We start from the raw sequence: 23,256 nt of genomic DNA, 5'->3' as shown, positions 1-23,256 counted from the left end.
GGAGGCAGCAATGTCCCGCAATGCATCTTGCCTGCCGGAAATGCACAAGAAGAGGAAGAATAAGGAGACGACCCAGAAGACGACGAAGAAGACGGAGAGACAGAAGACCGAGGAAGACATCAACAGAGACGGAACCATGGTCTCCGGTGTGGTGCTGTTTCTCTTGACGGTTGCCTCTGTCTGTGGAAAAGCTGCAGCAGAAGGAAAACTAGTCTATGTGACTGTGGTGAGTCTTTTTAAAATATGTGGTGTAGTGCTACGTTTTTGGTTTGGAGAGACGTTTACGGAACTGCATTCAAAATGTAGCAAGTTTTGTGTTGTCTTGGCTTATCTGTAAACATGAATATCAGCCAAAACATGAATTTAGTCAGGGTAAAATAATTGGGGTCCTCCAGTGTATTCGGCTTATTTATAAACCACAAAGAAATAGTTATCTTTAAAAGGCACATTTTTGTGTTTGGTTTACACCGCTCGCTAGTAATTAATGCTTTCCAGTTGGACCCGTTGCAAAAGTGGACATTGTCTTGAAATAAGAGCAGAATTCACTTTGAATTAATATAACTAATTCGTAAAGTGCATAAAAAAGGTAAGGCGTGATTTGAATGCAATTGTGTAAGACATTACTAAACGACCAAAGACAGTCTTTTCACAAAGAATATAACAGGAAATGTCAGCAAGTATCAAGATGACACTTGAAATAAATCATTTGAAGTCTTCTTAGCTCTCATGTTAACGTTAGTCCTGACAAACACGTGCCAGCGTCACCTGTTTGACCTGCCAGTTTGAACAGATAATTATTCAAGTGTTTGGAATGAGCAAGAGCAACAACCATTGTCATTTTCCCCCCATTATTATAAACTCATCCTGTCAGGTGACTTAGTCAGCTGCACAAACAAAACAAAAACCAAACCCCGCTGTGGATTGGATTAGCAAGCCTAATATTTTTTACGTAAAAGCTGATATTTTCTGGGTCATATCTAATATCTGAGGCTGAGCTGGTCAAATTGATAATGATTTGGGTCATCATGTCCCCTGTCCTCCTATTATCTCTGCTTGGGTCTTTTCCTGCATCCAAGAAAAAAAAAAACACAGGCGCATATTCATAAAGCACTTGCTCAAGTATTTGCAGATGCAGCAGCTGCCCTTCCCAGCGGACCTGTTCACTGCTCACCAGGAATGCCAGCTTGCCTCAGGCAGGAAAGTGTAGCGCAAGTGTAGTCAAGGATACAGAAGTTATTGTCTTGTCAGAGCAACAATGAGCTATATACACTGATGACAGCGCAAGATGATGAATACAAACATAGTTCTGCGGATGGGACACCAGCAAACCAATTTCAAACTTTAGGAAGAACAAAACGTTGCTTGATCTCAGTGCTCAGAACACTTTCTTTCTTTCTTCATTTCTCTGTATTTGTCCTAAAGTAAAATATGTTGTGATAATATTCTTCTGTGACTGCTTAAGGATGAAAATCATATACAGTAATGAAAAAGTACTATTGATTATTTAGTCAAAATTGAGCTGCAAATATCGAATGTTAAAAAGTTCATTCCAGGTAATGTTTCTGTTTAGCAAATGTGCTGAAAAATGCTTCGTGACTTGCTCTATAAACATTTTCGGACACAATATTAAGATTAGATTTGACAAAACTCTTGTTGTGTTAATATGTGATATTCTGACATTAATTATAAATCGACTGGCTGGAGGATCACTCGGTTCTCTTCCCTGCGCTCCTCCTCTTCTTCTTCTTAAGTGTTACAGACATGGATCTGTCAGGGACGTGAGAATTGAAATAGCATTGGACACAGTCATGTTCTACCTTGTTAAAGCCATGACAGCAAGCATCTTGCATGTCACTGTGTTTAAAATATGAGGCTTTTTTAGGTTAAGGTCAGGAGGCACAATGAATGTTGCAGCTGATCATCTGTCAGCTCTGGAAGAAGTACAACATTGTTTTTTTTTTAATATGAAAGCTGTTTTGGTGGATGTTGTTGCAGCTATTTAGTGAGAGCAATGTCTTTTCTTCTAAATGGACCCTTTCTTTGAAACAGTTTCCTTCAAGATAGCCGTGCATTGGATTGTGGGGCAGATAAGATTAGGAGTTTTAAAGGGATAATCCATCCGTAAATAGAATTTGCACACTTTTTCAGCTATTTTGAATAGCCCGGTCATGCATGCATGACTGCTTGCAACACCAGGAAACCGGAAACCCGCATTTCTCTGTAGTGGCTAGAAGACCGAAAGTTGAAACTGTTTTGCTTGAATAAACAGGGGATGTGTTGGCGTCTAGTAACAACGCCAGTTGACTGGAGACAGATATTACATTTAATATACACCACAGTTAGGGCTCAGTACATGACTTCCCTATTTATTACCAAAGCAGCAGTTTCAAGTGTGGGGCCCCGCTCATCAACACAGTTCCTGAAAATGTTCCTGTACAGTATATTGAAACTATTTATGATGATTTTAAAGGCCTATCATGTTTGGAACCTTTATGTTTGTCTTGATGACTTGTGAATAGACATAATGATGTCTGACAAACACAATAGATCTTTACTGTCAGCTGACTGGATTTTGTAACCGCCAGTGACACAGATAAAACTAGGACGAAGGTTTTGGCTTGATTCAGTTTCAGAGGGGAACATGTTGTTTATAAATGTTACACAGAAATACTTTGTGTCACTCAAAGGCTGAATGATGAGCAGCGATATCACATTATACAAATATCCACAATGTCGTATGCGCTCTTTTTACATATGCAAAATACTGAAAGAGACTGCTAACAGAAGCAGAGACAGTGTGTCACGTGTTAGTGGAGCGTTAGCTGACATCTCTCCTCTCTTCCCCTGCAGTTGTTTCGACATGGTGACAGATCACCAGTCAAAGCCTATCCGACCGACCCACACCAGGAGAGTGACTGGCCACAAGGCTTCGGGCAGCTCTCACAGGTATAATGAATATTTCTGACTGTTAACCTGCTATTTTCTTTTTTAATGAGATTTCATTCTGATGTTCCGAAAATATATCAACCAACATCATATATACTTCACATAAAGACCCCAGAAACAAACCCACAAAAAAACCCTCCTGCAATTTTATGTACTCACAGCTAGTAACTATATTTCTCCCCATTTAATTTTGGATTTCCAGTGCTTAAGTATAATTTTTTTTACTATGCAATTCATACAAGTGATGAAAAAAACTCCTCTGATACCTCACTGTGTTGTTTAGTATTTCCTGAAATAAACAAACTGATTAGAATTGCAATAGATCATTTTATTAGTGTCTTATCTCCACTGTTATTCCTTTTCATATTAATTTGTACTGCACTTTGGTCAGCTCCAGTTATTTTAAATGTGCGCTATAAATAGACTTCACTACAAGTATAAAAGCTTAAAATTTTGTAATGTGACATTTAGCAACTGTGTGGAAGGAAATGAAGGATTTTCTAAACAAATCTGATCCGACCAATGTAGACTTTCTTAACTATATAGAAATCTAATAAATCAAACTTTGATTTACACTCATTTGGAGGGAAATTTAGTTTGATTCAGAAATAGATACTAACTTAGCTGGTAAAGTTAACAGAATCTTGCAGAAATACTACGCTGTAGAGACATTGTTAAAATCTGAAATGCGTAATTGGAATCAAGGTTTAAAGGTGCAATATGTAAGATTTGGCCACCTGCTCCAAACAAATAGGGGGCAGCATATCACCAGAAAACACAATATTAGATGAAGACGAAGGAAACATTACAATCAAACAAGGAAAAATATCATTGTGAATGAAAATTAGCAGTTAATACAATATAAAATAATGTCTTGAAATTATTTTACCTGGGATAAAGTTTACAAATATAACAGAGAACTGCAGAATTACAGATTCATTGTTGTTAAATGCAGACTCTTTGGTTACATTGAGGGAGAATCTTAATTTTAACGTGCGATTTTCATGTTATTGTCCTACGTCAAACTTCTGTTCAAAGCTTAGCTACACCCATTGACGCCATCAGGATTGAAATGTCAGTTTGCCTTTCCATCACTCTGTCTGTGTGTGTTTTTTTTAGGAGGGGATGAGGCAGCATTATGAGCTCGGACAGTTTTTGAGGAAACGATACAAAGGCTTTCTCAACGAATCCTACGACAGACACGAGGTAGACGTACTCTCCTCTCCCCTTTCAGACCACATGCCACCTAACAGACAGATGATGATTCATATTAACTCTGAGGAGAAGGGGCCTCTTGCCATACTGGTGTGAATACAGGGTTCCCACTGGTGCTGAAATTCCTGGAACATGATGGAAGTTTGACAAATGTCCTGACCTAACCAAAATCTGTTATGAACTCTCCTCATAAAACTCTCCAGTGTATTCAAACACATTTATCCATCTTTAAGATTAAATGACAGTTTTACCTGCTCATAAATGAATTTGATCCCTCACTCCTTTGTCCTCAGATCTCAGTTCGCAGCACAGACTACGATCGCACTCTGATGAGCGCTGAGTCCAACCTCGCAGGTCTGAAAAACTCTTCTGAATCCTCTTCCCACTACGTCTCTCTCTAGTGTCCCTCCTCACCTTAATAGTCTGCATCATTCTGTCTCTCGCCGTCATCTAGGTCTCTACCCCCCCAGCGGTCGGCAGGTCTTTACAAAGGACTTACAGTGGCAGCCGATACCTGTGCACACCGTGCCGCAAAGTGAAGAGAGGGTATGCATGTAACATTCGTAGCTCTCCTTGTTATAAGTGATTCAGTGCACTCTGTCTGAACTTTCTGTCTTTTTTCATAGCTTCTCTCGTTTCCTTTGGGAAACTGTCCTCGCTACAAACAGCTGATGAATGAAACCGAACACACAGAAGCGTTTCTTAATATCACCAAAACATACCAGGTGCAGTCTCTTCTTTTGTCTGAGAACATACAGTAGAAGTAATATTTTTTAAAATGACGATACAGATGTAGATGCGTGCTTACGGAGCTTATTGTGTTCTTCTCTTCAGGACATTATAAATCTGGTGAGGGATAAAACAGGACTGAATAAGACTAATGTGGAATCAGTCTGGAGCGTGTATGACACACTCTTCTGTGAGGTGAGAACGTACACACACACACACACACACACACACACACACCAGTAAAAACAGAATAGACACGTCTGACTTGTTTTTATAAAAACAGCATATTTGTGTCATTAACCTCTCTGTGAAAGTCCAACCTTGTGAAAGAGCTCATCTCTGGGAAAGTTTTTCTTTTGCAAAAAAACCCTTTCATATGACTTTCTCTAGAGTTATGTCGAAACAATTTTGAATTGAACCAGATGTAGCAACCATTGCATAATGAGAATTTGTCAATTGAACATTACAATGCATGAAATGTACATAAGAACATGATGTGTATATATTTGGATTGAAACAACTAATTATTAGTTTATATTTGACAAAAATCTGCTTTATGTGAAATTTCAGTTTCATATCATTGTAAAAATATGTTTCAGGTGGGATATTGTGGCAAGTTAGAGTCAAATACAAGCACTATTATTCAAGATAACTTCTAAGATCGAAGAGTTAAAAATCACCTCTCTAAATTGTTGTCACAAGAGGTTTGAATATGAGCTGAGAAGTTTATTCAGGTTTTGTGTAAATGTCTGGTGGGTGTAGCTCACTAAATGTCACATGTGTTGGTTTTAGTCTCGGATTACCTCACCAGTTTTGAGGAACACGCAGACATTTTGGCAAGCCAGCTGTTTGAGGAACTGCACTGTGCAAATAGTAGCAGTTTTTGGGTTTTTTTTCTCTTGCCTTATCTCGCTCACAAAGGTCTGTGTGCGTTTCAGCATGGATCTTAGTAGACAACATTAATATCTCTGATGTCTGTCTGTCTGAGGGATTTATGTCCATGTTATCATGAATCAAATACACAAAATCAAGCAAGATCTCATGTATGAGCTAAATATGAAACGAGGGGTAACTGGGTCACTGAGCAGCCACAGAACGGTTGAGCAACAATGTGAGAGATGGTTGCAGCGAGGAAGAGAGTGCAGGCAGAGGACTGCTGGCAAATTGTGAACAAGAACAAAAATACAGAAGTCAACTTAATTACTGCTTGATTAAAACTGTTGGGGCATGTGTATTTTATGTTTCATGGTGTGTGTGTGTGTGTGTGTTTGTGCATTCAGTCCCGTCACAACATGTCCGCTCCTGACTGGGTGACTCCTGACGTCATGGAGAAACTCAGAATACTCAAAGACTTTGGATTTCAGGTAAAAACAGTAGTTATTTATTGATGTGTCATTCTGCATATTTGGAGACAAAAGTGTTGTAATGTAATGATATTATTTGATGTGTAATTTCCACAGGTCATGTTTGGGGTCTACAAACAACAGGATAAGAGCCGGCTGCAGGGAGGTATGTGTGTGTGTGTAGCTGTAGTTAACTTGAGACTTGCCATACAAGATCAACAGGAAAGTTCTGTCTTCAGAGAGACAAAAGTATTCCTGGTTTCATTTATTATTTTGCATTAAATCTATGCTTTTAGCTTGTTTTTCACTGTCACATGTCGTTTTTGACATTTTTATATAATTTTGTGTGGGGTTACCTCAAAATCAGCTACACTGTCAGGGCTCAAGGTTCTCAGGCACCATGTCTGATTTCAGGCATAGAGCAGTTTTAAATTCATATAATACTTCATTCAATACATTGTACACATTTCCTCCTGGACAACTTTTCATGCTAGCATATCTTTTCTTGCTTTAATCCCTGCAATGTGTGTGTTCATGGTAATAAAGGAACATGTCACCCAGTGCAGCAGTGTGACTCATTGATGAGTTCTATGGCACAGAGAAATAAGATTTATCAGGCTTTGAATACACACACAATACTGGTTGGTTTTAGTTTTTTGATGGGATTTGTTGACAGGAAATAAAAAATACATAATATCTCCAGCCTTCATTTAAAATGAAATGGGGACATAAGTATCGCTGTCTGTCTTTCAGGTTTACTGCTGAGTGAAATAGTGAAGAATCTCTCCAAGATGGCCGAGCCAGAGTCAAAAGAGCGACTGAAATTGATGATGCTGTCAGCGGTGAGATAGTTAATAATAATACTGTCACTGCAAGAACACCAAAAGTAATATTTGTACATAGTATTTGATTAACATATCATATCTGACATGTGTGTGTGTTTGTGTGTGTTCCACAGCACGACACCACTGTAGCTGCTCTTCAGGCCAGCTTGAATGTGTTCAATGGAAGACAGCCGCCATATGCCTCCTGTCAAATATTTGAGCTGTACAAGGATGACAACGGGTAAAACACACACACAGAATAAACTTTAGACACTCACTCAAGTATAATACTAACACACACAGACATCATGTGATGATGAGGGGCTGGTATCAGGTAAAAAAGGAAGATGTATGCTAAGTGGAATAAATAGATGAGACTTTTAATTTATTTGTGGGTCAGAACTGCTGAATGGACAATAAACATATTTAAATCATAAAACTGACACCTTGTACCTGTTTCTGTCTTTGTGTCCATCCAGCTCTGCCTCTGTATCAATGTTTTACCGGAACGACAGCACAGTGGACGCCTACCAGCTTCAGTTACCAGGCTGCACCCTTGACTGCCCCCTAGAGGATTTTGTGAAAATTACAAAGCTCTCTATTTCAGATGACAGGGAGAAAGAGTGTCAACTGCCATCAGCTGGGAACGACAAAGGTGAGCTGTCAACACAAACACTGAAGCTCAAAACTCATGGCTGCTGGTATGAAAATAAGGTGGTTGTGTCTCTGTTGATCCACTCTCTTCATTCCTCCTTCCTCTCCTCTCTCCACATCTGTCCTTTTGCCTTCTTTTCGGTGTTCAGAGGTGATCATCAGTCTGGCGGTGTCTGGATGTCTGCTGTTCCTCCTCATTTCCGTCCTCCTCTGTGTCATTTGCTGGCAGAAGGAGCCAGTGAGCAGCCGGGGTTACCACCACGTGATCAACCATGAAGTCGGAGAGGAGTCCTGACAGAAGCACAGGCTCCTCCATCAGAGAGGTACAAGCCTTGCAACATGGGACAGCAGCGACGACAATGAACTCTGAACTCTGAAACATTTTGTGATGTCTTCATCAGCTCTGGTTCGGGACTCACAATGATACAATTTTTTTTTTGTGAGTTTCCATCCATAACGGGTCCAAAATGACCCTGTTTCAGGGAAGAATGAGAAACACTTCAATTTAGGATTTTAGAGAAGCTTTTACAAACTGTTTTATCATCACTTTAAACTAATGTGATGAGTTATGGGTGGGACACGGAGAGACCGGGACTGATTTCTACACCGAGAAAAAACAGCAGGGAAGATATTTTTGTCATCTGAAGCACCTGCTGGGTTCCCACGTGGGCTGAAATGAATGATTTCAACTTCAACGTTCAGTCATTCACATTTTGGGACTGGAACGACTGCAGAAAAGTTTAGAAAGTCGGCGCAGAAAATTTTGAACTATGTGACAATAATCTGAATATATGTTGGGGAAACGGTGTGTTCTTGGTGATGTCGATGCAAATGCTTGATAAATCAAAGTAACTGTAGCCCAAATAACACGTTACCTTACTACTAAAGACCTAAATTTATGACCTAATTTCAACTCTAAATCAAAGTCCAGAATGTTTCAGGAACTGATCTGGTTCTTCTGGTTCTTCAGATTATTTTTTAAACGAGCAAGATTACATTTATTTTGTGTGTGTGTGTGTAATTGCAAATTCATGAGTATTGCCCATGTGTGCACAGATATACTCATGAATCTGCATATCATTCTGCTTGTGGGGGGTGTGTGAGTGTGTGTTTGTTGATCCAGGGGCCTAATGACCATGATGCCTTAAATATTTGTAATAATGGGGTGTGTATTTTGTTTCGGTTTTGGTTTGTTTTTTTGTTCTAATATAAGGCATAAAATGCATTTTTGTAGGATTTCAAGTTTTTCATGTGAACTCCTTCAGCAGCAGGGTGACAGCAAGCATCCGCCCTCAAATGTCCTTTAAGCAAGACACTAAAACACCAGCTCAAGGGTGACTTAGCTGAGCCTGACACTTTTTCTTTCAGTCACAGAAACCAAGTGCTTACAGATTTTAGTTTTATTCAGCTTCCATTGTGAACAGAATATGATTTCAGATTGTTTTCATTGTGAATATCTGGGAAGATTGGAAACACTGAAAATCTTTTGTGTATTTTTGAATTTTAAATGCAGCTTTTAAATGCAAGTAAACAGGTATTTTATACTGTTATCATTAAAAATCAGAAACTCTATCCCTAAGCTTAATCTCATACAGTTTTAGTGAAAGATAACTCTCACTATTAAACCACAACATTGAAGTCTCCTAATTTAGTTACCCTTGAGTCTTCTGGTTCAGGATTCAGATTACTGTGAATTTTATATTACAATAAGAGAATACTGACATGAAGAGAAACACCCAAAAATTGAGCTCAGTGATATTTGCTGAAAAATTAAGAACATCTGTCACAATTGTAATATTTAATGCATTGAACTTGTGTGTCAGTGTTGTGTGGCCCCACTCAAAATTGTCATTTCAATTTCCTTTCATGCTTAACAAAATCAGACTTTGAGAATATGTTTGTAAATGTTTTGGAGAAATAAAATGATCTATTATTGTGAATCTTGTTTGTAGATCCAGAAAAAGGATGACATCTCTCTGTACATTTCTATTCATAACATGCTTAACAGATTCTCAGTTTGTGTATTTTGTGTAATTGTAAGTTATGTAAAATATGTGTACGTCTCAGAGAACAGCAACAAAACTCGGCCATATTTTGTAGTGAGTGGGCCAGCTGTCGTCTTGACTTAACTCAGATGTTCCTCATAAACTTGTTAACTGGTAAATTCAACCACATGACCAGCTGCAAATATTGGTGGGAAAAAGTCAGAGCCAGTCAGACCCGCAGTAGCAAATACAATAAGGACATTCAAAGTTCATCTATGTGCACAGTTTACATCCGGTGATGATGTACTGATCACATTTGTCCTACTGTACATCAGGCCAGTAAACTATCTTAAATGTTATATTTGAGGTAACTTTTATAGATTAATATTTATAGCTACTTTAAGATGTCACATAGCTAAGTGACTGTATCTGACGATACCCTGCTTACCTGTGTGATGACCCCTGTTTATTCACCTGTCTGCTCTACAGGTAGCTCGTTAGCCCAACTGGGAACACCTGGTGCCTGGTGTTGCCAGGTTAGGGTTTGGCACCTGTTTTGGTTTAGTTATGTTGCTTTAGTTTTACTTTCATGCACCTTCCGACACACATCACAGACACCACTGACCCCACAAACTTCCACACCTCATACTTTAATCATTCAGTTACATCCTTTAATTTAGTTCAATTTGTTCAATTAAATATCCTTTGTTAAGCTTTGACATGGTGTGTCTCCCTTACACTCGAGCCTGGTGATAACACCTGTTGTGATGTAGCAGTTTGTGACCATTATGGTGAAAAACTCTGGTTCATTTTTTGTTTTAAAAACAGTGCAGTAGGCCTTTATTTAAACATGGTAGTGCTTTTCTTGCATACATCTTTAGTGATCTGTTTCACAATAGGTTACATTCAGATGGCCACGGATAAAACAATCATAACATAAAGCAATTATCATTGTCTTCTCATAGCAGATAGATCAACATTTTTACACAAATATCACCTTGGGAAAAAAAAAATATCACACTGAGTTCTTGCACTCTGATGCAGAAGCATGCACTGCAGATGTTAATTTTTCTGAAATAGGTGAACAGCTGGACCCAACAATGAGAACTTCATTTCCTTCACTGCATTTCAATATGTCTTATGTAACTTCTCGATACAAGTGATGGAATCTTTGAGCACGAGCAGCGGTAAATGACTTTACCTGTCACTTGTTCCAAGAAACAGAACCAGGCTTTCCAGTCACTGCTTGTATATGGTTACCAGTTACAAGCCTTTTTTTTGCTGTTGATGGTAAATCCAGCTGCAATGTTGCTTTTTTGTTTTTTCTTATATGAAGTCATAAGTTTACATGGTCATTTACAGATTGAGTTTCATGATAGCTAAAGTTTTCTAACACACACACGCAGCATTTTCTTTTTCCTTCGGTCCTGACAATCTTGATTTGAACAGATACACTGATTGTAGTCTGAGAAATGTTCCCTCAAAGTGAAATATTGCTTACAAACTGCAGTCTGTCATGAGATTCAGAAAATTCATTGTTAATGGTGTTGGGAGAGATGGAAAGTGAAAAAAAATAAACTATAAAATCTGTTAGACAGTAAAAATCAATGTCAAATAAAAAAAAATGTATAAAAGCATACTAACACACTAGATCACACACACATACTGACTCAAAATGTCACACTTGGATTAGAAATTGATTAGCTTGAAGACACAATTAAAAACACACATCACTCGACCATTTCTTGTGCAAAAATATTTTTCCGTAAGGAATGAAACTATTAGATATGACACAATGTGATGGCACATTGATATTTCCTTTGTCAAAGGATAAATAGTAACATTGATAATACAGAGGATCACTGAGAAAAAATATGTAAAACAAGGTAGGAAATCCTACATTCAGGCCTTAAGCCTTTCCTCTGAAGGTGAACTTCTTCTAAGTGCAAAAGTGTTGCCTCACAGCTAACAAAGGATCAGATTACATGAAGAATTTTTGGTCAAATATGTTTCCTTCCATCCAGTTGACAAACAATCACACTCCTGACTTCTACTCCAATGTTGAATGTTGGTTATATATTATTACTTATTACAGTTCAAAACACAAAGATATTCAGTTCACTGTCATAGATCAGTATGAAAAAACAAAAAATATTCTAATTTGAGAAGCTATAGCCAGTGAGCACTTGCCAGTTTTTGCTGAAAAACCTCCAACAATTATTCAATTATGGAAAATATCAATAAATATTTTTAGCCAACAGCAGTGACATGTTCTTGTAACTGTGCAGATTTGTCATTAAAGGCTGTTAAAATTGTGTTTATGAATGGATTTATTTGATGACACATTTAATCATTAATTAAGCTCATGTTAATGAGATTGACATTTACACTTTTATGGCAGCTACATATAAATTTCACATATATTTTGGGGGCTAAGCAGTTTACATGTTTGTGAACACTGAAATAAAATGGTCAGTTATGAGAATTGCAAAGTCTGTAATGGAGGAACCTTTCATGAGCTTTTTGGATTTTGGCTTTGCTGGGTCACTTCCGAGACATTTCTTGGTTAAATAGATGATCAGTTGCTGTTAGGATTGGGTGTAAGCTAGCTCTCACTGCTCCAAAAGCTAACGGCAAATTAGCAACAGCTAATTCCTGTCATACATAACCGGACGTAAAATAAAGACACACCATGAAATGCCGTTTATAGATGCATATCATTTGGTTTTCATCACCAGAAAAGCCTTTTTGAGGAAGATCAAGCCAGCAAGCTAGCACCCTCTACTGTTCTTTTCCAGCTAATTACAACACTCGTATCAAATGTCTGCCCATTAAACAGTCACTCAAGCCATTTTCGATCCCAAATCACAGTTTGACCACTGCTGACTGAATATAATGGAACAGAATTGTTCTTTCGATCGAAGCAAATTATCAAGAAAAGGGAGAAAGGATGATGAGAACAATGATTATCTGGTCCCTGATGATTCCAGCCTCAGAAATGGCAATCTGACCAACACATTTGGTCTTTATAGACCATATCAAGTTTATATAGACTTTATATCAGCCACATTAGCGCTAAAACCCTGGTCCATGGCCTGCAATGATTTTCATCGTGGTCCATACACGCCATATAAACCTCCCTGATGTCCTCAAAAAGCAGTTAGTCTTGGCACAGTAGCTGATGCCACCACCTCTTACCAGAATAATATGGCGCACCAATTTTGACGCCCAACTTCAGCAATACTTCCGACCATCACTCAAAAGTTTCTGCTTTGATGTAACCGGGGAAGCAAGATGGTGACAAAAAACGCGGGAAGTTATTAGTCAATCTTCACGGTGGAACCCGCTCAATTCTGCGGTGTGCAGAAATGCGTTTGTGATCCACAGTAATAATTCTGTGGCGTGGAATAGTAGTTACTGTGATGATGATGATGGTGGTAGTTGTTCTGCGGGGTGGAGTAGTAGTTGTGGTGGTGATGATGTTGGCTCTGGATGTTTCCGTAGGCAAAGAGGAGGGGCGCTGTGGAAGACGGCGGCTGCTGGGCCGGCGCCACGCCTGCCGTCAAGGTCCCGTTGCGCTGGATGGCGCCGTACCAACTAGACGTCCCCAGCTGGGGGGTGGGGGAGAGGAGGCTGACAGAGCGAGAGTTAAGAAGGATTGAGAAGAGGTGTTGAAGAGGATAAGGAAGAGAGATAGTGGAAAAATCAATCAAAAAGTCATTTAGTCTGTCAAGGTATCGATTTTGCATCACGAAAGCTTAAAACAATATTAATTTCAACTGATTTGCTAATGACTCTGAAAAACAGATAGTAACAGAGTATTTGTGCTTGTGTGTGTGTGTTCCAACCTGGTCCGATCAGTCCTATTGTTAATGCTCCTGGACAGGTCATCATCACTATCGTACCGTCGAGGGTTGTCAAAGAAATACGCTCTGGAGCTGAAACTGTGGCTGTTGATCATCCCTCCTGGAGCCTTAGAGATATAAAGATATTCAAGCATCATTAAGGTTTGCAGCATTTGAGAAGGTTCACAGCTCTGTCTGACAGATCATGGCTAGCATTTGTACTTATAACATGCTTTTTTTTTTTTTTTTTTTACCAGGTTTTGGTTGGGTCTCTGCACTCTGAAGAAAACCACCACTAAGCTGGTAGGTAGCAGCTCCCAGAAGAACAAAATGATCCCAAACACAATGTAGGCTTCACCGCTGATCTCCTGAACATCAGCCTGCAACACACACACAAAACAACACAAACACACAATGACATACTTTTGAAGACATTCTTTTGATAACCTGAATCTTGACACACACTAAACAACAGAACAAACAGAAAATATTAAACATACTAATGCCTTTTCATCTTTTGAGTGCACATATTTTAGACTTTTTCATACAATTTTTTAAAACTGTGGACAAATACTTGCGGCAGCCTTACAGGAACAGTACAGTTTGGGAAGGTGTTATTCACCTTCTTGATGAGAGTAAGATGAGTAGATTGATACTACTTTCATACATAAGAGTAGTAATCTTTTTGCCTAACTCTCAGCTAGGAAGCAAATAAGCACATCTTCCAAATGTGGAACTATTCCTTTAACTAACAACCAGCTTTTTCTTCTTTGAGTTATTCATTATCCAACATCTGTGATCAGGCTACTTTCAGTCTAGGTGGCTCAGTGCACAAGCTAAAGCTCAAATATACTTATGTTATATTCTAGCCAGTTATGTAGTGATAAATAAAAAGAAGGTAAACTATATGTAAACTTTATTTATCTCAAAGTCAAACAAAAGCACCACTTACAGATGATATTGGATATCTATTTTCAGACAACCATTTATTGATACGTTGTAATACAATATTACAGGTTTGATACTTCTTACTGTGATGTAAACTAAGAAAATGTCAACATAAATATGGGTAAAAAAGCTTGGTACACAACACAATACACACACCAATACACACCCCCACAAACACATGCACAAGGAAGGGGGTAGAATAATGTTGAGATGTTGGACTGACAGCTGGTATACAGAGAGATTAAAGGAATAATTTGTACTGTCAGATAATGCCCACACACACACACACACACACACACACACACAGTAGATGTGTGTTGGTGTGTGTATCATGTCCGACAAATACAGACAAACACACACGATGAAACCCTTTAAAATGGGCTGTCCGTCTCAAGGCCTGAGCTCTGATGTAGGTCAGGAGAGACACACACACACACTCTCTCTCTCTCTCTCTCTCTCTCTCTCTCACACACACACACACACACAGAGGGTTATTTATAGCCAAACAAAGCCCTTTACCCCACTAAGCATTGCTTTCCTAAAGCTCCTAAGATGGATTGTCACACTCACACACACTCTAACACTCTGACCAAAACATTAAAAAAAAAATCTTATTTTTCATCTATAACTTAAAACTCTTGCTATATTACCTGATCAGAAACATTGTACCAGCCATAATTGAAGGGACTGGATCTGTCCTGTGGTGACAGAGCCACGGCCACCAGGTTATAACAGGCTCTGGATGTGTAGAGGAGAATCACCACAGCTCCTATAGCTGTAGCTTGGCACACCGATGTACCCTGGAGAAAGAGTTATTGTGCTTATTACAGGCTTGCGCTCATATATCAGTCGGCAACAGGCCTGTAATTGAAAATCAGATAAGAGCCGACAGATGTGACCCAGCAACATGACTGAGGCCTCTCCCTGACAGACTGTGGGCCAGAAATTAAGTTTTGAGGGACAGGACATCTGTGTATGTGTACATAATAGTACATATCACGAGTCACCGTTTAGCGCTTACGTCTTTCAAAATGACAATGAAGAAAGGTTATCTTCACGGGTATCCGTTTCAAAATTATCTATGGTTTTCGAGCAAAAAGTCACTGTGGGATGTGCGCATACACTGGGGGAGAAAACAAACCAGAACGACTGAGAGCTTATGAGGAAACACATGAGAGTCGCCTTGGAAACTGCAAGAATCACAAAAGTTGTGTGGAAACTGAGAGGCAAACCTCCATTTCTGCTCAGAATGCATAATTAGCTATTAGCATGCAGCATTTTTAATAAGGTGGTGGATGGTTTTAGACAGAAACTAATATGATGGTTTAACACATTTGGCACATATCTAGTGTCTGGCATGTTTCACAGGAAGTTCTGCTAACAATACTAATGTGTTTGGATATGCGAGGACAAGTTGCGCATACAAATTCACCTCTAAACTGTTATTTATCTTGTTTCCACCAAGTTGCTTGGGAAAAATGTCCATATATAAGCTATTTTCACATTGTGGCTACATATTTTCTACCTCACTCCAATGAAGAGACCTGTCAATATAATACCTAAGTTACATTTTGTCTCAATGCAAAACAGCTGTGTGAGAACATTGCCTGAATAAAATAAGTCTGAAATAGTAAAATGATGCATATATGCTTTTATTCCTACCTTGGATTCAAGGTAAACGTTGGCAGAGGACATCTTGGCGATCTTGAAGATGCAGACAGCCAGAGAGATGGCACACAGGACAAACAGACTGTCGTTGATCAGGACCCGGGCCAGGACCGCATGTCTGATATCCCCATCACTGGAGACATAAAGGTTATTAACTTAATATCAGATAATAATAAGTGTGGGGGGCCAAATGTGACATTGTTATGCAATCAGAAAACGTTATAATTGTTAGTTTACCTTGGTGATTCAGAGCGCTCCAGAGCTCCTTGCACCAGCAATGCGCAAGTTAAATTCACCACCAGGAAAAATATACTGAGACACAGGAAGAACAAACGCAGAGGAACCCTGGAGAGAGAAATAGAGGGGGAAAGAAAGACAGTAAGCATAAGATATATATAACTTTATTAATAAACTGTTTAAAACCTAATTAAAATTCATGGTATAGAAGCTGCAAACCAACTGTGCGTGAGAAGAGGAGAAGAAAGAGAGTGGTTATGTTTAGGTAGGAGGAGTTACCAAAAGATTCAACTTACTTGTATTTGGTGAGTTCTGGGGAATACTTTGCTTTAGCCTTAAACATCACCTAAAAAAAAGACAATTATAGAAATATTACTGCCAAAACAGACTGTTTTCATAATCTCAATATGGTATTATTTTTATTTTTATACTCTGACTCATCCAGAGACCAATTTTCATGATATTTTGACAGTTTCCACAGGAAAGATTTAATAAATCCACGAAAAAAAGACAAAGTATGATGAGTAAAGCACTTAAGATAAGATAGAAGGAAAGAGAGAGCAAAGAGGGCTTGGTTTGTTTTTGAAGTGGAGTGTGAATTTGGCAGAGCCTGAGGAGATTCCTGTGTGTCATTAGGGCGCACACACAAACACACACACACACAAACACACACACACATTTATCTAGCATACGTTCAAACAATACAGGAAAAACAAGAGTTTCTGTACACACATAATGTATATAAACTGTTCAGCCAGTTGAAGTCCAGCTGAATTGAGTTAGTGAGTTAGTTTTGCATTTAAAGTCATGTCAAGGGGATTTTTTAATGTATTGTTAAGATTTTATAACTTAAAGGAAGAAGATTAAAGATCGTTGACAATACAACACAAATGCTCCGTTAGCTTCCAGGCCTGTGAGGCGGTGGGCCGGCGTGTTTGACAGTTAAACCAGCTACGGTCAGCTGTTTGTCAGCAGTGGTAGCAGCGAAGAAAAAGGACCAAACCACTCGACATCCAATTTGCACGATCTTAGCGTGTGCAGGTGAGTCGTTCAAATGGTCAGTGTTACAGCTAATCCGCAATCTAGGCTGAAAATGTGTGTTAATAAGTGTTTTTTTCTCTGGTGGAGGTTCAGTAGCTCATAGCCTGGATGCTGTATGAATGTGATGTGGATAAAATGTTTCATCATGGTAAATGTAGTTTTATTTCATGTTATACTGTGAGGCCTTTCCTGAAGATAATGTATGTGATTACTGTGTGAAATAATGATGATTGGCGTGAGTTTTATAATCATATGAACCAACTGACCTTAATGTATTGGCCGAGTTATAGTTGCAGAGGGAGTGAACGGGGCCTATAAAAACACTTGTGCAGTAGACTTGAATGCATTATGGAATATAACTCATAAACTATACATCATAAAATCAGTGGAGTTTGAACTATGTACAATAGCTAAGATATTGAAACTATGACTACATGCTAAACCCTTTCCAACTCTCTTTTGGTGACGTGAAGATGACAACAATGACGCTAGCAATAACCTGTGTAGTTTTTTTCTATCTTTTGTACTATTAAAGGTAACTGCTTCATGTAAATACAAACTAAATGTAAATGTTTGGCTACATGTAAATGGCCAAAAAAAAGAACCAATGGCTTGCAGACAGCTGTTGCTTCTCCCTACATTTTTCCTTAAAGGGGAACATAGAATAAATCATTTAAAGAGCAGATCTAGTGTGTGCAGTAACAATAAAAATGGCAAACATTTGAAAAGCACTGTGCCACCGTCAGCTAATTGATGTATCACAGTATCCATACGTGTGACACGTTTTTTTGTTTGTGTCTTTCTATTCACAACTTGTGTAACACAACCATGACTCAAACTATCCTGTTCATTTGCTGTTGTTCGGAAAACCCCTTTGTTGTACAGGAAGTGATGCTCTTTAGACTTTTGGTTTGTTTGGAACAAATTTAAGTAGGGCTGGAACTGATAATTATTTTCATTATTGGTTGTTCAATTAATTGTTTCATCTATGAAATGTCAGAAAATAGTGAAAAACATCCATCATTATTTTCCAGACTCCAACGTGGCCTTTTGAAATAATTGCTTGTTTTGTACGACCAACAACACCAAAACATTTCTGAGCAAAGAATCGACTTGCATCAGCAGTGAATTGAAGAACTGGGAGAGTAGGCTTCAGTCAGAAAAGAGCCCAACCTACAAATCCAAAGACAGAGGTGTTAGAGCACTAAACACTGTGTATCTGTATCTTATTTCCCTTTGAAAGATTAAATGATTGAGCAAATAGCCAAGACTATGCAAACAAAAAATACATATCAACGGCCAACAGCCTTGCTGCCAATGTTATCAGCAGTGACCTCAAAAAAGCATCAAATGAACTGTGCACAAGTCCAGTTTAAGTGTACAAAAGCTGGGACACTGGCCTCCACTGATCCAGGTCACTCATTTCCTGGAATTAATTTTTGTTAAGTATTTAGTATATTTAGCAATTAAGAAGTACAGTGAGACAGATATGAAGACATAAGCAGAATCTGATCAGTCTGATCAAAGTCTCATATTTCAGACTCTTCGAGTGTTCTGATTAATGATGACAATGATTAATTTTTTGTTATTATATGACAGGTGCAATGACCCAAAAGGTCTTGAAAATGGCTTAACACTGTCAACACTGAGGTTAAACACAGAGACACACACACACACACACACACATACACATCCTTGCACACGCATACATAAACACTCAGCCTCTTGTGTGAGAATGTAGGTCAGAAAGTGGTAATTTGTAACCTAGAAATGAAGCAACCAGCCAACAGAGCACTGCTGGATTATATACTTCATGTATGTTTGTGTGTGTGTGTGTGTGTGTGTGTGTGTGTACCACAAAAATCTATGAAGCATTTATTCTCTCAGTACAGAGAGGGATGTGATACAGCGTTTTTATCTCAGCAAATGTCATTATTGTTTTCTGTAGTGAGACAGAGCTAAAATTTAATAAAGGGGAAGTAAATCACAGGTCACAACTCATGCCTGACTCATCAGAAGACAAGTATTTCCACATATGTATGAGCGTGTGAGACGGCAGAGTGTGTCACAGAAGCATGATGGGGTTTTTTTCCTTCAGTTTTTCAAGTCTGCCTTAAAACAAGTCAGGTGCCCAAATGAATACTGAAGTAGGTTCTTCTTGCCATAACCATTCCTTATGTTCATACTGACCTTCATAATGCACTTACAATGGAAGTAATGGAGGTCCTTCTGTGCAAAAATGTATTTAAAAGTTTATCTGAAGCTAATATGAAGCTTCAAAGAGGAAAAAAGACAGTAAATGTGGCAGATATCCACTTGATATGACTAACTCAGACTGCTGAAGCCTCATATAAGCTTCAGGTCAACTTTAATGCATTTTTGCACTAAATGACTGTGTGGACACACTGTGGATTCTGACCCCTATCACTTATATTTAAAGCGCATTTGAAGGGGATCTTTTAATAGCCAACTTCAACAGTATTACAGAGGCTATAAAAGCAGTCTGTTACACTACTCATGACTGCGAAAGTAAGTTACCCTGACATTGTAATGCACTGTTCACCAGAGGGGTCACAGTCAAGATCAAAAGCACTGCAGCAGGATGGTCAAGGAGCTACTTCTACTGCGTTTCTACTGCGGGAGAAAATATGAATCTGATATGTTTCCCAGGTCTGACCCGGCCAGACACAAAACCACAAGCAGGAAAAGTTTGTTCACAGAGCTGGCCAGTCACACAGTATTCCCGACATAGATTGAGGTGCTTTTTTTTTTTTTTTTTAAACCTATAATGACAGGTTTAGCAGATATGGAAGAACATCATTTTGTTGCCACTCGGCAAATTTGCTGCACTGGATGTTTTACACGTGATGTTTTAATGCAAAGTGACAAAGTGCAAAGAAAAGCTAGAGATTTATTTTCATTCAAAGGGAGGGTCACGTATATGCTTCGTCTGGCCACAGATCAGCTGACAGGCCGCAACGTTTATTCAGCAAATCATATGACACCATTGGCTTCATTACCTAATCTCCACTCAACCAGTTCGACGAGCTACTCACACTCCTGTATGTGATTGAGATTTATATTCCTTTAAAGTGCGTCTGTAGCGACTGAACTGTGCTTACCGACTAAAAATCTCAAAGTGTGGAGGTGTTTCAAAGAGATCTTTGACATTCGAAGCGGGCAGCTGCGACTGACTGATTGTGTCCGTCTCTTTCAGTCATACACACACACACACACACAGTTTGTGATAACATGCTGCTGACAGGGATATTTGCTTGTCCACTTATTGAACAGGACATATCAATGGAAGCTGGGACTTAATGCAGCACAGGCTTTTTTTTTTACTGTGAGATCTTGACATATCTAACCCCTTGGACATGAACTGAGTCCATTTCCAGAGCGTTCAAACCAACATCAACCCAAAAAAAAACTGCTTCAAGTCTGTCATCCCACTCTACCATGGAACATGTAGGCCGCTGGTGACCACAGTTGCCACATTTCCCCATCTGAAGAGGAAGAAACGTTGCCTGCGGATACATTTTGCAGGGCATTACTGCTATTATAGAAGCTGACCGAGCAAAAAGTACGGTTTAATGTTTCTTCGCCTAACAGCATGTCATATTTGTCACAGACAATACTGCAGTCTGACTGAAGGTTATGTGATATATTCAGATAACTGCATGGGTTTAACACAGCAGCAGCTGCTTATTGGTTTATCTGTTGGTTATTTTCCCCATTTATTGCTTGTTCAATAAAGAAAAATGTCCAACACAATTTCCTTAATCTCAAAGTGGCCTCGTTAAATTGCTCAGTCGTACAAAACCCCAAATTTTGGGTTTACAAATAAAAGCAGCACGCCTTTGATTGAGAGGCTGGAACTGGGGAATATTTGGAATTTGTACTTGAAAAATGACTTTGTCTTTGTAAAAATTCTAAATAATTCTCTGTCGATTGATTAATTAAGTGACTGATTGACCTAGACCTAGAGATTATGCAGTTTTTTAAACTTAATCTAAGGCTGCAGCTGCCTGCTCTGTTGCATTTTTCCTAGAAGACGCCCAAATCTGCTAAATCTCCAGCAGCAGCATAAGTGTTACAGGAAAGGATAGAAGGGATCTTTTCAAAGAGTATCACCGACTAATCTGTTGATTATTTTCTCAATTTATCGATTCATCATCAAAAAACAGTGAAAAATGTCCAGCCCAGTCTCCTAAGGCACAAGGTGACGTCTTCACTTTTCATTTTTTCTGATAAACAGTCTAAAACCCAAAGATGTTCAGATTGTAAGATAAGGAGAAGCTTGAACCCTCAAATGTTTGCCATTTTTGCTTGAAAAATTATGTTTTTTAAAAATTGTTTTAGTCGATCAAGTAATCAATTAACCAACTGATTGTTCCAGCTCTAATTTTATCCAACATATCTGTGTCTGAGCCACAGACGTGCAGTTGAAGCCTCATGGGAGCTGTGGACTACTGTGGCTAAAATGACACTTGATGTTTTGTTTACAATAATAATATGACAATGATTCATAGGTGTTTAAATGGATGCATCTTTAACCAGAGTTTGATAAGGATCCTCTGAGAGATTTGGCCCACAGCCTGTTGGGTGATGACTGACAAAGGAGGACCTTGAATTACAAGCAATTTTACAAGAAAGTCAGTAGAATTGAATAGAATAACAATACAGTTTGCTTGTAAGGAGGTTAAACTGTGTCTTAAATGTGAAATCAAATGATAACAATGTGCACAAAATTGCAGTGTCAGCTCTTTTATGAAATCAGGTCACACACACACACACCCTCTCTCTCTCTGTCTCCCTCACACACACACACACACACACACACACACACACACACGCACACACGCACACACACACAAAGAGGGGTGCAGTCCTACCTGTGTGAAGTAAAGGTTTAGCAGGCAGAGGGTGAAGAACTGCAGGCAGACGGGGCAGCAGTAGAGCAGCCAGTAGGCCAGAGGCTGCAGCTGGTTGGCCTGCACCACATTTTTAAAGTAAAAAGAGAAGAGGGTCGTCCTCAGCGCTGCCCACAGCAAACACAGAAACAAAAACACACTCTGGTAGCTGAAGCGCTTGTGTCCGTAGTGCAAAATGAGCCAGAGCTGCAGGTAAACGAAAACAAACAGGAAAGAGTAGAGGACGGTGTAGATGGTTGTCAGACTGAGCTCCAGTGTTGGGGAAATTGCAGCTCCAGGGGACTCCTTCAGTGAGGTAAACAAATGGGAATTAACCTCCTCCTCTCCTGCCGAAAACATCTCCACTGGCGGCTCGCACTAACACATGGGATGCTGGGAAGGCAAAAACACTAAAACTGGGTCAGACATGGGTTCAATTCACCATGGATGACAAAAAGACGAGGGTATTCCAGTGAAAAATTGCGATAAAAGCAGTTTATACTGAAGAGAAGTGGCATAATGAAACTGCGCGGGGATTTAAATCTGATAATGGGTTGAGGAAAAATGGAAGTGTAGTTTTTTAAAGAGGCGCAAGGTTAAAAATAACAAGAGAGAGGTCCCCCTGTGAATCTCTGCAAAGCAGCTCTCTGCAAAAAACAACTTGAGGGGGGACAAACCTCCAGATCAGCTGTGATGCAGTTTTAGACCCACCCCCTTGCTCTCAGCTAAAAACGGAAACTGGCTCTTCGATGGACGCCATCTTGGCTCAACACCTCGCTCATTTCAGTGTGAAACAGCTGACTCCAGAGCCACAGATCGCAGCCAGTTTCCGAGCTGAACCTTGCCAGTGAACGACATGACCACGCCCACTCAACCAGTGCGCCGTCTCATTGGCTTATCCAGCGGCC

The 23,256-nt window shown here is 39.2% G+C and overlaps 2 protein-coding genes across 3 annotated transcripts; one reads left to right on the top strand and one right to left on the bottom strand.

The window, feature by feature from the left end:
* The first annotated feature begins 26 nt into the window (after positions 1–26).
* On the top strand, positions 27–9,651 carry acp2 (acid phosphatase 2, lysosomal). Of its 2 annotated transcripts, none has more exons than XM_044344934.1 (13): positions 27–226; positions 2,851–2,946; positions 4,066–4,152; positions 4,455–4,515; positions 4,616–4,707; positions 4,788–4,886; positions 4,996–5,085; positions 6,171–6,254; positions 6,351–6,399; positions 6,987–7,075; positions 7,192–7,298; positions 7,537–7,712; positions 7,941–9,651. In XM_044344934.1, exons 1-13 carry the CDS (start codon positions 41–43, stop codon positions 7,985–7,987), a joined length of 1,263 nt encoding a protein of 420 aa, XP_044200869.1. In that variant the 5' UTR covers positions 27–40; the 3' UTR covers positions 7,988–9,651. The 2 variants fall into 2 exon arrangements, with proteins under 2 accessions (XP_044200869.1, XP_044200868.1); XM_044344933.1 differs by having other exon boundaries at positions 7,861–9,651.
* Positions 9,224–23,124, bottom strand: gpr137c (G protein-coupled receptor 137c). Its single transcript, XM_044344935.1, has 8 exons — positions 22,331–23,124; positions 16,691–16,740; positions 16,395–16,502; positions 16,152–16,290; positions 15,140–15,289; positions 13,796–13,921; positions 13,545–13,669; positions 9,224–13,329 (listed from the first exon to the last, which is right to left on the bottom strand). The coding sequence occupies exons 1-8, from the start codon at positions 22,706–22,708 to the stop codon at positions 13,044–13,046; spliced, it is 1,362 nt and encodes a 453-aa protein (XP_044200870.1). The 5' UTR covers positions 22,709–23,124; the 3' UTR covers positions 9,224–13,043.
* Between the last annotated feature and the right edge of the window lie 132 nt (positions 23,125–23,256).

Source organism: Thunnus albacares, chromosome 24 (assembly GCF_914725855.1).
Source record: "Thunnus albacares chromosome 24, fThuAlb1.1, whole genome shotgun sequence".
Taxonomy (NCBI): Eukaryota; Metazoa; Chordata; class Actinopteri; order Scombriformes; family Scombridae; genus Thunnus; species Thunnus albacares.
The sequence above is the reverse complement of the archived record's forward strand: the minus strand, read 5'-3'. Positions and strand labels throughout refer to the sequence as shown.